This window comes from Cebus imitator, unplaced genomic scaffold (genome assembly GCF_001604975.1).
Source record: "Cebus imitator isolate Cc_AM_T3 unplaced genomic scaffold, Cebus_imitator-1.0 Scaffold244, whole genome shotgun sequence".
Lineage (NCBI taxonomy): Eukaryota > Metazoa > Chordata > Mammalia > Primates > Cebidae > Cebus > Cebus imitator.
This window is the reverse complement of record NW_016107559.1, coordinates 460,155-473,520: the sequence shown is the minus strand read 5'-3', so window position 1 is coordinate 473,520 and position 13,366 is coordinate 460,155. Positions and strand designations below refer to the sequence as shown.

Sequence of the window (13,366 nt, the reverse complement as noted above, 5' to 3'; positions counted from 1 at the left end):
TGAGCAGCTCTGACATGAATCATCCTTATGTAGAAAAGAGATTTGCCTCTCTGAAGCTACTCACTACTTTGACATCTCTCTCTCATGGTTACAGAGATCTATTTAAAGTACTCTTTCACAGGACACTTCTTCAAATATCAGAAACAGGCTTTCATGTTGTATATCCTCCTTACCTCTATCTTCTTTCCACCCTAGAGCCCTGGTTCCCTCCTCTTATCCAGAGTAAACATCTCTAGTTCCCTTAACCGGTTCTCACAAGTGATTCTGAGCACCTCTTATCATCGTTGACTGCTTATCTATATCCTCACCTAAGTACGACACTCAGAAATGATATGAGAATCCAAGGGTGCTCTACTTTTTAAGATGTATTGACTTTTAAAAGGACCTTTTGGAAAATGAACATGTAACATAATTAAAGACATTTTAAAGCACATCATTTTCATTAAAATTTAATGAAACATTAAAGCATAACATTTTCTAAAGATTAAAGAATTTCAAATGCAACATATAACACTACAAAGAATTCACTTTCATTCACACAGTCAGCCTCTGCTAACCTTAAGCTAGACTTAAAAAAAAAATAAAAAAAAAAAAAAGAAGGAACCCACCTAAATGAAAAAGCAATATAATCCAGACAGGAATTGAAATTGCTCTCAAGTAGCGTTCAGTGCTTGCATTCCACTTGAATGAAACAGTCAACACATAGCCAACCACCAACGTCCAGATCTTAAATAAATGAAATAAAGACACAGTTGTAAAATCTATACACATGAAAATGAACATACAATTATACAAAATCAGCAAGCATCTATACAGCAGGAGTGCTCTGAACACAGCACAGAAAAGATGAAGGTTGATGACGCCAAAGAAACGTGCCTAGGTTCTCCTCATTTAGAGAACCTAAGTTTTAAAATATTAGGCATCTAAAATCCCATGTAATGATATTATTTAAATAGTTGTTTAACAAAAGACACATAGCTCAAAACCCATCTTATACACAAAAATACTTGAGATAAAATATTCAATGTATAAACCATGGATTTAAATTAAGTCTTTTGTGGAATTCCTACAGTTTTCCCTGTTGATCAATGTTTAGGGGAAAAAAAATGGAAAGAAAAAAACAGGAAAAGAAAAGCTTTCCAAAAAGAATCAGGTTAAAAGATTCATTTCAGCTTATAAAATATGCTTATTACTGGGAAAAGAATTTCTTAAAAGTTAGAAAGAAGGCAGCCAGCTGAAGTGTGACCCTGCTGAAATAATCTAGGTAACAGATGGTTAGAACCTAATCCAGAGTTATGATGCACCAGTTGAAGAAGTGTGGCTGAAAAAAATATTATTAAAGGAACAAACAGCAGGACTTCAGAAGACTCAGCCAGGGTACCCTCCTCAGTTCTTTCTACATTAAATGATTCTAGAGTTTAAGAAGCATCAAAAGAAACCAACATAGCCTACACAGAAACTCATATTTTAATAGAACATTTATAAAGCACATAATCCAGAACACATCTAAGCACAAATAACTTATTAACATAAGACCAGGAAACTAAAATTCAAGTTTGACACGAACCTTGAAAAAAAAACAAAAGGCAAATTAAGACAAGAAGAAACTTCAAGCTATGTAATTCAGAGCAAGAAGAAAAAAGAACTGATAGAATTACTACAAAAGACAGAAAAAAACTATCTCCTACATTATTTTGGTCAAATCTATCAATAAAAATAATCTTCGCATCTTAAAAATGTTTATAGCTTCTAACCTCAGAATTCAGCTTTCAGACTTTATCCTTACTAATGATAAATTCTGAAAAAGCTTTAAATATAAAGAAGCTCATCAGTATGATTTAGAACAGTGGAAAAAGTGATTACCTACAAGGTCAACTGGGAAATGATTCACTCAATAAAATGGTATACAACCATTAAAATGACTTCTTAAAAACAAAGATTATATAGTTTAAAAACTCCCAATATCATATTAAGTCAAAAGTAAAATACAAGGAATACATGATGTGATTTAAGAAGTTAGTGGTTGAATTTGGGTGGTAAGATTTTGTTTTTCCTTACACATTTTTTCTGTATTTTCCAAATTGCCTTTAATAAGCACTAATTCTTTTATAATAAAAAGGACATTAAAATATCTTTCTTCAAGTAACTATCAGATGAAATATTAAAGAGCTCTGAAGCTCAAAAATATGAGGACATGGGAAGTGAGACTACAGCAGCTTCAAAAAGTCCAGGCTTGCTGGACCAGACCAATTAACCCTGGGAATTCAAGGAATTTGAGATCTGATTGTAGAGTGCAGAAAAAAATCTGAGTTCAATAATAGTACACTTATATAACATTCCTATGTGCCAGGCCCTATTCTAATGCTTTATATGTGTAAACTCATTTGACCCTCATAACCCCACAAAATAAGTACTATCCTCATTTTACACATGAAAGAAATTCAGATTTCAGATAAATGACCTGTCCAAGGCCACATAGCTAATAAATGACATAGCCAGGATTGGAACCCAGGAACCTGGCTCCAGAGCCCGCTTTTCTAACCATAAGGAGAACGCAGTGTGGTGCCAGAATACTAAAGATAAACAAAAGCTGCTCCGATTTTCACAAGGGAAAATAAAAATTGTCAATTTTGACAAGTTGTTGAAATTAAAAAAAAAATCCTCAGTAAATGGATAGTCTTCAGAGGCACATTGCAGTCAGCCCTACCCTATTAAACATTCAGTCAGTCACTTAGATGAAATACTAGAGGCACAAGCATCAAAAAAACTGATTTGTGTAAAAAACTGAGTGAAGCCAGAACAATGGGCTAATCCAAATAAAACTAAATTATATGAAAAGAAATGCAAAACTCTGCTTTTAGGTTCAAATCTCAACTGCACAAGTATGGAATGGAAAGAGAACCTCTAAATCACTTTTCAGTTCAGTATGAGTCAGCGCATGACTAGTAAAAGCACTTATTTCTAAAAGTACAATACTCATATCAAGGAAAGTGATTGTTTCAATGAATTTTACACTACCAAACCACATAACAAAATTCAGCCTGGGGAAGGAAACAGAAATCACAACATGATATATAAATGTAGCTGGGGGGAAAAAAAGTTTTACTTAGAAAAGAGAAGGAAATATCAAGATTTTGTAGCTACCTTCAAATAATTTTTAAAATGTGATCTGGGAGAGGCATAAGACTTAATTTTCTGTGGTTCTGAGAGCAGAAATAGGTGGGACTTAGGAAACAACACAGCTCAGTAAGAGGACAGGTTTTTCTAAAAAACTATAGCTGTCTACAAATGGAATAACCACCACTAAAAGTGTTTTGAGCAAATGTGGACCAGAGATGACTTACCATCCTTACTAAGGGTAGCAAGAAGCTGAACTGGAAGTCACAAAAGGTACCTACAGTATACCTCCAAGAAGTTTTTGTTTCTTATCTGTATGCATAAGGAATTAGTATCACTTGCAGGTAGAGAAAAAATAAGAGACTGCATACTTCAGATTTTTTAAGAGAAATTTACGGTCTAATGAGAAACATTTATTTTCATCTACCAACCTGAAATTCACAAATTACCTGATTCCAGCTTTAAATAAGCATTTTAAAATATATTCCCCAATTCCACTTTTAGGAGTATTTTCCAGAATCACCGCACACTATACAAGCAGATATAAAAATATTCACTGTTGCCATTCACAATATAAAAAATTGAAAACAAATATCATTTTATAGGGAACTATTTAAATAATGGTATCTCCAAAAACTGAGTAATTATTCAGACTTTCAACAGGATGATGAATATTCATATCCAGTGCTACAGCATCAATTTATCCATGTGTAAATTTAAAATGGTGAAAATATACTCAACAAAAAATGTTTTATTATCTCTAGATGGTTGGATTTCAAGGAGTAATTTGCTTCTTTATGTTTTTTTATACAGGTGCTCAATTTTCTTCTAAGGTTATGTGGTATCTTTATAAACAGAAAAAAAAATATTTTTAACTTTTAGAAAAATCTCTTTTGGCTTCCGGATTTTTTTCCAGCATATTGAAGTGTTTCCTCAGAAAAGATTCGCAGAAGTAGTATTAGTTCAAGAGGCAGGGCCATTTATAAAAACACTTCAGAGTTTATGTTAAGCCCATTATAATTATACAATTACCAACAGTTAAAAATGTTTATCAAAGTATTCTAATACAAATTCAGAGCTAAGAAAATCTGTTAGAAATACTTTCTAAAACCCACCAGGGGGGAAAAAAGATTCATACTACAGCAGTACTAAAAATAAAGAAGTGGCCAGTTACAGTGGCTCACGCATGTAATCCAGCACTTTGGAAGGCCAAGGCAGGCAGATCACCTGAGGTCAGGAGTTCGAAACCAACCTGGCCAACATGGTGAAACCCCATCTCTACTAAAAATACAAAAATTAGCTAGGTGGGGTGGCATGTGCCTGTAATCCCAGCTACTTGGGAGGCTGAGGCAGGAGAATTGCTTGAACCTGGGAGGTGGAAGTTGCAGTGGGCTAAGATTGCACCACTGCACTCCAGCCTGGTCAACAAGAGCAAAACTCCATCTCCAAAAAAAAAAAAAGACGTATATCTGTAAGTGCTAACAAGGAAAGATGTCCATAATACAATGATAAAGGAAAGAGCAAAGTACAGAACTATATGTGTTACCTAATTTTTGTTTTAAAAAACAAAAACTCTGTACTTTATGTGCTCACATGGGCATAGAAATGAATTTAGAAGCCTACACATTAAACAGTTAACAGCAGTAACATCTGTAGAGTGGGAACAGTGATACAGAAAAGGGATAATTCGGCTGGGTGTGACAGTTCACACCTGTAATCCCACACCAGTAATCCCAGCTTTCCGGAAGGCTGAGACAGGCAGATTACAAGATCAGGAGTTCAAGACCAGCCTGGCCAACATGGTGAAACTCCCATCTCTATTCAAAATACAAAAATTAGCCCAGTGCAGTGGCAGGCAACTGTAATCCCAGCTACTTGGGAGGCTGAGGCAGGAGAACTGTTTAACCAGGGGGGCGGAGGTTGCAGTGAGCCAAGATCACGCCACTGCACTCTGGCCTGGGTGACAAAGCAAGACTCCGTCTTGCGTGGGGGTGGGGGGATAATTCACTTTTACCACATAAACTTCTATGCTGCTTAGTTTTTTTTTTGTTTGGTTGGCTTTGTTGAGATGGAGTCTTGCTCTGTGTCCCAGGCTGGAGTGCAGTGGCGAAATCTCAGCTCACTGCAACCTCTGCCTTCCGGGTTCAGGCAATTCTCTTGCCTCAGCCTGTCAAGTAGCTGGCACTACAGGCGCATGCCACCACACTTGGCTAATTTTTTGTACTTTTTTAGTAGAGACTGGGTTTTACCGTGTTGCCCATGCTGGTCGAGAACTCCTGTGCTCAGGTAATCTGCTTGTGTCAGCTCCCAAAGTGCTGGGATTACAGTAGTGAGCCACGACGTCTGGCTGCTGTTTATGGTTTTTAAATGTAACAAACATATTTTCCTTGAGGCAACATTTTAAATCACTAAATATCCTTTAAAATAAAAAAATAAGGATTGTACATTCATGTTTCACAAACAATTTCTAGTCTAGGACCCCTTAAGAGTTTTTTAATTCTTAAATCTTTGCTAACACAGAAACATGAGGTTAACAAGTCAACTTCATATATGTTTAGCCTCTGACCAAACCTATTCAAGTGTGAATTTTCTTCCAGGCATTAAATCAATGAGCCACAGTTACAGATAAGGCATGTTTTTCCAAATATACGTTCTCCAAAACAACGTGTCCTTTTCAAAACAGACATTCCATAGTCGTTTTTATAGCACCAATGTGCCAGACACTACATAAAGACTACATAAAATTTGGCAACATTTACTTAGCAATACAAGTAAAGGGAACTAACAGGCAATCACATTTTCCTTTCATTTCACATGATTATCCACATATACTTTTCTGATTAAATAACATATTAAATGTAGAAAACATTAAGTAGAGTCTGCCTTTTCAAATGTCTTTGTTTCATTTATTGTCATCTGGGCATTAACTGAAAAAACAATTTGGTTTGCTTCTGTTACCCATTTTTGCAAAACAGTTTCCTAAGCTTTTTTCAGAGAGAATAAAACTACAGGCTGGGTACAGTGGCTCACACCTGTAATCCCTGCACTTTGGGAAACTGAAGCAGGTGAATCACCTGAGGTTAGGAATTCAAGACCAGTCTGGCCAACATGGTGAAACCCTGTCTCTACTAAAAATCCAAAAAATTAGCCAGGCGTGGTGGCAGGCGCCTGTAATCCCAGCTACTCCTGAAGCAGGAGAATCGCTTGAACCTGGGAGGCTGAGGTTGCAGTGAGCTGAGACTGCACCATTGCACTCCAGCCTGGGCAACAAGAGCGAAAGTTCGGGGTCAGGGGTGGTAAACTATAGACCTCCTCCCAAGTTATAGAGCCACAACCCTAATCATGGTCTCAAGCAGCAACTGCTTTGGGTCCTTCAATTAACCACTTAATTCTAATGTGAAAACTGTTCTCTTTGTTATATGGCAACTTTTTTTTATATTTGAAGCCTTTAACTGAGAAAACTAAGCACTGGAAACTTTTCTCTTCTTGTTTCTTGCTGCCAGACAAGCAGAAACAAACCTAGAAACATTTAAAAGTGGAACAGCATCAGTACTGAACAGCTAATGTCTACTGCTGCAAAGTCTCATACGATCTGTAAAATAGAACATCGTGAAATCTCAGAAATTGTTCAAGCCAACCCCTCACTTCACACAACTGGGGCTGAACATCCCAGAGGAGGGACCTGGTCTGCCCAAGGTCACAAAGTTAGTGGCAGAGCCAAGTTTAGAACGTAAGGTTTTTTGATCTTTCAGCCACTATTCTTTCCACCTCATGCTTCTTTAAAAAGATGTAAACAATGAGATCAGGGACCACAGAAAAAACAAATCTGCTACTACTCCAAAAACTAAATGGTCTTCAAATTTTCTACCAAGTCTACATTAACACAGTGAGGAAGATCAGAATGTCCCCCAAGAGAGAGTAATGGTGGAGCAGGGCACATCATCAGCTTTTTCAAATTTACCTTGCACAACTCCACCACGGGAAGATGCCAAGAACTGAGTAATATGTGAACCTGGTGCAACAGCTGATTTTTTTTTAAGTGTTCTGAAGTCACTAAGTCAGTACAATCTTCTAACATATTTGAAACTGTTGAAAAGAATTACTCATCCCATAAATGATTAGTTTTTCACTTGTAAGCGGCCTGGAGTTTTAGGAAACTGAAGAAATCTACAAGTGATGTGAAGAGGAACTGAACTGGAGGGATAAACTTGTGACAAAGAAAAAAATAGGTCCAGGCCAGGCACAGTGACTCACAACTGTAATCTCAGCACTTTGGAAGGCCAAGGTGGGTGGATCACCTGAGGTCAGGAGCTCAAGACCAGCCTGGCCAACATGGCGAAACTCTGTCTCTACTAAAAATAATACAAAAAACTAGCCAGGGGTAGTGGCAGTTTCCTGTAATCCTAGCTACTCGGTAGGCTGAGGCAGGAGAATCGCTTGAACCTGGGAGGTGGAGGTTGCAGTGAGTCAAGATCACACCATTGCACTCTAGCCTGGCAACAAGAGTAAAACTCTGTCTCAAAAGAAAAAGAGAAAAACACAGGTCCCGAGGACACTACAAAAAAAAACTGACAGTACCTGGAAAACCACACAGATATAAAGACAAAAGAGAAGAAAGCAGAGAGATGACTAAGGTTTCTAGATTCCTAATATCATTCTGGTTTTTTCCTAGTAACTAGAATCCACTTATTTACTTAGTTATTTTTAACACACAGCCTTGCTCTGTCACCCAGGCTGGAGTGCAATGGCACGATCTCAGCTCATTGCAACCTCCGCCTCCCGGGTTCAAGTAATTCTCTTGCCTCAGCCTCCCAAGTAGCTGGGAATACGGCGCCTGCCACTACACCCGGATAATTTTTGTATTTTTAGTGGACATGGGGTTTCACCACGTTGGCCAGGCTGGTCTCAAACTCCTGACCTTAGGTGATCAGTCCTCCTTAGCTTCCCAAAGTGCTGGGATTACAGGTGTGAGCCACCAAGCTCGGCCTAGAATCCATTTATATGAAAAACAATTAAACACAATGTATTAGGGAAAACTTTTAAAAAATCCTTATTGAAGGCTAGTTACTACAAAAAGTTTTGAGCAGGACTTCAACTGCTGCTAGGTCTATTGAATGCCATTTACTGACAGCCTGAACAGATCAATCTCTAAAAGTTTTCTTACATATGAAATCCCTCCCTCCTACCTCACAGGACTGTTGTGAGAAAGAAGTAACACCCATGTAAAAGAACTTAATCTAGTGTCTGGGACATGTAGATGCTCAAAAGCTGGATTTTAAATGGATGAACTGTCAGCTCATCAAAACAGGGATTCACTTAAAGGTAACTTTTCTCTCTGCCTCTCTCATCTATACTGCTCTTCAGCAGCAGGCTCACGGTTAAAGTAGCCTAGAAAGCATAAAGACCACTGTTCTATACCAGGCAGTCCTGCTTGGGCTTATAAAGCCAAACCACTGTGAACTGTGGAATGGAAAAGTTCCAGAGTGGGCCTCCTGCCCAGTCACATAACCTACTTTCACTTCATGTCAGGCCTTAATCAGCGCTTTACAAAAAAAAAAAGGGGGGTGGGGGCATCTCACTATGTTCCCCAGGCTGGTCTCAAACTTCTGTGCTCAGGCAAACCTCCTGCCTTGGCCTCCCAAAGTGCTGGGATTACAGGCATTAAGTCATTGTGGCCTGGCCTTTAATCAGCACTTTTGTTTTTTTGGAGACAGCGTCTTGCTCTGTCACCCAGGCTGGAGTGCAGTGGCACAATCTCATCTCACTGCAACCTCTACCTCCTGGGTTCAAGAGATTCTTGTGCCTCAGCCTTTCGAGTAGCTGGGACCACAGGCGTGCGCCACCATGCCTGGCAAATTTTTTGTAATTTTAGTAGAGACTGAGTTTCACCATGTTGGCCAAGCTGATCTCAAACTCTTAACCTCAAGTGATTCACCAGTGTAGGCCTCCCAAAGTGCTGGGACTACAGGCATGGGCAACCCTGCCTGGCCTTCATCAGCAGTTTTAGATGAGAGCAAGGAGTCCCTGTCTTCCCAGGTACACCTCACCCCCATCCAACTATCCATCCTTAAGTGCTGCTTGAGCAGAACGCAACTCCATGCCTCATTTCTCTTAAACTAAGATCGACTTGGAGCCTTTCAGATTTAGCCCTTCTACCACTCCCTACTCACTTCTTAACTCGTACTCTTTTATGATGAGTTTGTTGGGTTTTTTAACCCTCTCTTTTTCCTTGCTCCCAACACTTGAGCCAAACAGCTTGAATTTCAAGCTTTTTTTTTTTTTTTTTTTTTTTTTTTTTTTTTTTTTTTTTTTTAAGATGGAGTTTCACTCTTCTCACCCAGGCTGGACTGCAGTGGCGCAATCTCGGCTCACTGCAACCTCTGCCTCCCAGGTTCAAGCGATTCTCCTGCCTCAGCCTCCCGAGTAGCTGGGATTACAGACGTCCACCACCACGCCCAGCTAATTTTTATTGAACCAGCTGGCCAACATGATGAAACCCTGTCTCTACTAAAAATACAAAAATTAGCTGGGCGTGGTGGTGGGCACCTGTAATCCCAGCTACTCAGGAGGCTGAGGCAGGAGAATCGCTTGAACACTGAAGTGGAGGTTGCAGTGACTGGAGACAGAGATCGCGACACTGCCTGAGCAACAGCGAGACTCCGTCTCAAAAAAAAAAAAAAGAAGCTCATATAGGATTTGAAGTCAGGACCCGTATCTTATTCCTTTTTTAAATCCCTCACAAAGCCCAGTACCTAACATATGCTCAATCAACTTTAAACATGAACCAAGAGGTGGTATTGAGAGAACAGGAGAGCGCACGGGAGTTCTGGATCATTCACCACTCTACCAATAACCTCAGGCAAGCCAAAACGCTGCTTGACAGATACGAAGAATTATTAATACTTTGCAACTTAATGATGTCAAGGTACCTTGAACTTTCACTTACAAAAGAAGTGATTCAAATTTATTTGTAAATGGTACTGTTTACTAATCAATTGGTATTCTTACGCACTGAATCTCCACTTGTTTTTAACAGTTCCAGTTAAACATGTGGATCATTAACTAGTCTACAATATTGTCTGAGTTAGGAATTGTGTCACTAGATTATCTTTGAAATCCCTTCCAATTCGAAAGCTCCCTAATTTTCTAAGAGCAAGGTCAGGGTAATCCAAGCATCAAATCTACGTCTTTCTCTTTCAGGCGGTCAGCTGCTTTACTCCAGGCGGGAGGTATGCCGTGGCACACCAGTCCCTGCACAACAAAAGTAGTTACCAAAAAGTAAAGCGTGGAGAGAAAGAGGCACAGGCGGCTCAGCACCCGATGCCTTGCACAAATTATACTGAAATCTCCTGAACTGACAGGCAGCACCAGCAAGTGAAGCAAGCTTTGTTTTAGGACTTGTGAGAAATCTAAGACACCCAGCGCCTTCTTTGTCCCTAAGCAGCCCTAGACTGGTAAGAGGTCACCTTTCCTATCTGCAGGATGGCAAGTTGGCCTAGAATCTCTAAAGTCCCCTCCATATCTGACATTCAGATGCGCAGAACTGAGGGTGGCCGAAGTACCCCCTCCCTCTCCGACCAGGAGTAAAACTAAGCCCCACTGCCATGCTCTGGCCTCTCTCTCCAAAGCGGAATAGCGATTCTCAATCCAGGGCACTGTCCCCCTAAGAGGGCCTATTAGGATGGAGGCAAGGCGGGAAGCAGGGAGGCTGTTTCAAATCACGCCCGCCCAATTTTTGGAAGAAAAGTGCGCCAAATTCCTGAGGTGTGAGAGGAAAGCGGAGACGGACAGTCGCTGCAGCACAGGTGTGGCCCCTCTCGTCGCCCCTGCACCAGGAGGAACAGCTGCAGGATTGCACCCCAGTGTGTGGGGGTGCCCGGGCTGCCGCTCACTCACCCACAGGCTGCTGAAGTAGTCCAGCCCGCGGCAGATGAGCGCCGCGGCGTGCACCAGCAGCACCTGCACGCCCAGGTAGCTGCCGAGGCAGTAGAGGCCGTACAGGAGCGGGCCGCCGGCGCCGAGCAGCAAGAGCAGGCGGCGGCGGCGCAGCGCCTGCTCGCCCAGGGCCTCGACGCCGTAGTCGACGAAGCAGAGCGGCAGCAGCAGCGCAGCCAGCACGATGGGCGTGTGCGCGCGGTGCAGGCGCTGAAGCCAGTGGCGGCCCAGGCGCGTCAGCGAGCTTTTGAAGGGATGCAAGAAGGTGCCGCACAGCACCGCCCAAAGCAGCGGCCGCAGGAAGGCCTCTAGGATGAAGTAGACCAGCACCGCGGCGCCGCAACACAGGCACACAAACAGCACGGCCCCGGTGTTGTAAAAGGCCTGCTTGATGGGCTTGTCGAAGCGCAGCGCCAGCGCCGCAGTCCGCGGGGTCTCTCCGCCACCGCCACTCGGCCCAACCGCGCGCGGAAGCCGCGGCGCCGGCCCGGGAGAGCCCCGAGTGCCGGGCTCCTCTGAAGGGCCGCCGCCATCGGCCATCATGCCTCCGCCGCAGCCGCCGCCGAGGGGCGGTAATGGGAGCCGGGAGAGAATCGCGGGCGGGAGGGAGGGCTGGAGGCGCGCGGGATTGTGGGAGTTGTAGTTCTTCGCTGGCCTACAGGACCACCAAGCGCTTATAGGAAACTACAACTCCCAAAGGTGGATGAGGAGAGTGCCTCCGCCCCCTTGGTCTCTGCAGAGTGCTGGTAACAAGTTTCTAGGGGCCACAGCTTCCTGGAGGGGGGAAAAAAAAAAGCTCCTTTCACTCATTGGTTAATGTCAATTTCTCGCGAGGCAAGATCCCGAAAGGCGCCACATTCAAAGATTAAAACCTGCGCTGCAAACTAGAATACCGTGGGAGAGTACTTTTAAAACACCAATGCCCCGATTCTATTTCACTGATTTATTTAACAGATACTTTTAAAGTGTTTGCTCTGGTGTATCTGACAGGATTTTAAATAGAGATTACTATATAACAAGCCCTACTCTAAGTGGCTCACTCCTATTAACTCATTTAATCCTTAAAACAACCCTACAAAGAAGGTGTTATTATCCTCATTTTACAAACAGAAAAACTGAGACAGAGTCGTTAAGTACCCAGCCAGGGTCACACAGCTACCAAGTGGCAGAGGCAAGATTCAAACTCAGTGATTCTGGTTCCAAAGGATATCCTTTTATCTACTATAGTATTGGGCCTGAGCAAAGAACTCTTGGCATGTTATAAATGTTCTTCCATAGCTTGTAATTTGCAGCCAACTGTTTGTGCAGGTGTCGCTATGGAAGCAATCTAAACTCTTGAAGGAGTCATAGATCAGAGTCTCAAACTGCCACTGTTCCTTTTTTAGACTTGATGTCAAGTCAGTTAAGTCCCCAACCTCCGAGTTCCCCTCGGTCACATGGCGATGATAACAATACAAGCTTTTGCTTTAGGGTTATTATTGGGGGAAAAGGAAACTCTGAGGCGGTACAAGGTTCTTCTGTTGTCCTATTGGAAAAGTGCTGGGATTCAAGCCTCCTACCCATAAAATATCCCAATCAATATTTTGATTAAAAAAAAAAATTAACAAAGCCTTCACTGAGTACTCAACATGTGATTGCTTCACACCTGCAAGTTATCCCTTTCCTGTTTCAATAACTATTCCTATTAATTTCAACATTTTTGTTTCCCTTCTAAAACAGACAAGACAATTATCATAATCCACAGTTTTCAGATGAAGAAACTATTGCTTACTAAGATCTGGAAACAAAGGGATGCAGTAAAGGAAGTAAAGGAAAAAGTAATTCCCTATCCATCTCATTTGTAAGTTTCAGATGGCCTTTAGAGTTTTATAACCGAAACACAGGGTTAGTCGCTCACCACTTGCAGATTTCAATTAACAAGAGCAAGATCTAGTTTAAAAAAAGTGACGTATTCCAAAGCTAGCTAAGGGGAAGAAGAACAGGTTTCCTCCCAAAGGTACTGCTTCACTTGTGGAGCAGAAAGCAAGCACTTTTAAAGCGAAGGAAGCAAGCAGTTGTCTGGGAGGGGTTTGCATTCCTTATCTACTGGGTGGTCAAGCTGGTGACTGCTGGCACCTTCGCTGTGCAGATCTAAGCTCAAAACCCCCAGATGGAAGAGAGTTTCATATTTCTCAAGGCAGTCTTCTGGTGGGAGGGAGTTTTGTAGAAATTGGATGTTATCTCTTAAAGCATTCTCCTGGTGGGTGAGTTCCTTTCTGGAGCTCCTAAGCACATAGTTGAACTTGCCCTATAGGGACTGTCTGGTGAAGACGAG

General features: G+C 41.7%; 1 protein-coding gene across 4 annotated transcripts in view; it reads right to left on the bottom strand.

The window, feature by feature from the left end:
- TMEM245 (transmembrane protein 245) overlaps nt 1–11,623 on the bottom strand; it is a 105,083-nt gene extending 93,460 nt beyond the window's left edge. For all 4 annotated transcript variants that reach the window (XM_017498556.1, XM_017498558.1, XM_017498557.1 and 1 more), the window contains exons 1-2: nt 11,014–11,623; nt 609–726 (exon numbers count right to left, since the gene is read on the bottom strand). In XM_017498556.1, the coding sequence (XP_017354045.1) occupies nt 609–726; nt 11,014–11,595 (700 nt within the window). In that variant the 5' untranslated portion in view covers nt 11,596–11,623. The remainder of the gene's footprint in view (nt 1–608; nt 727–11,013) is intronic.
- Between the last annotated feature and the right edge of the window lie 1,743 nt (nt 11,624–13,366).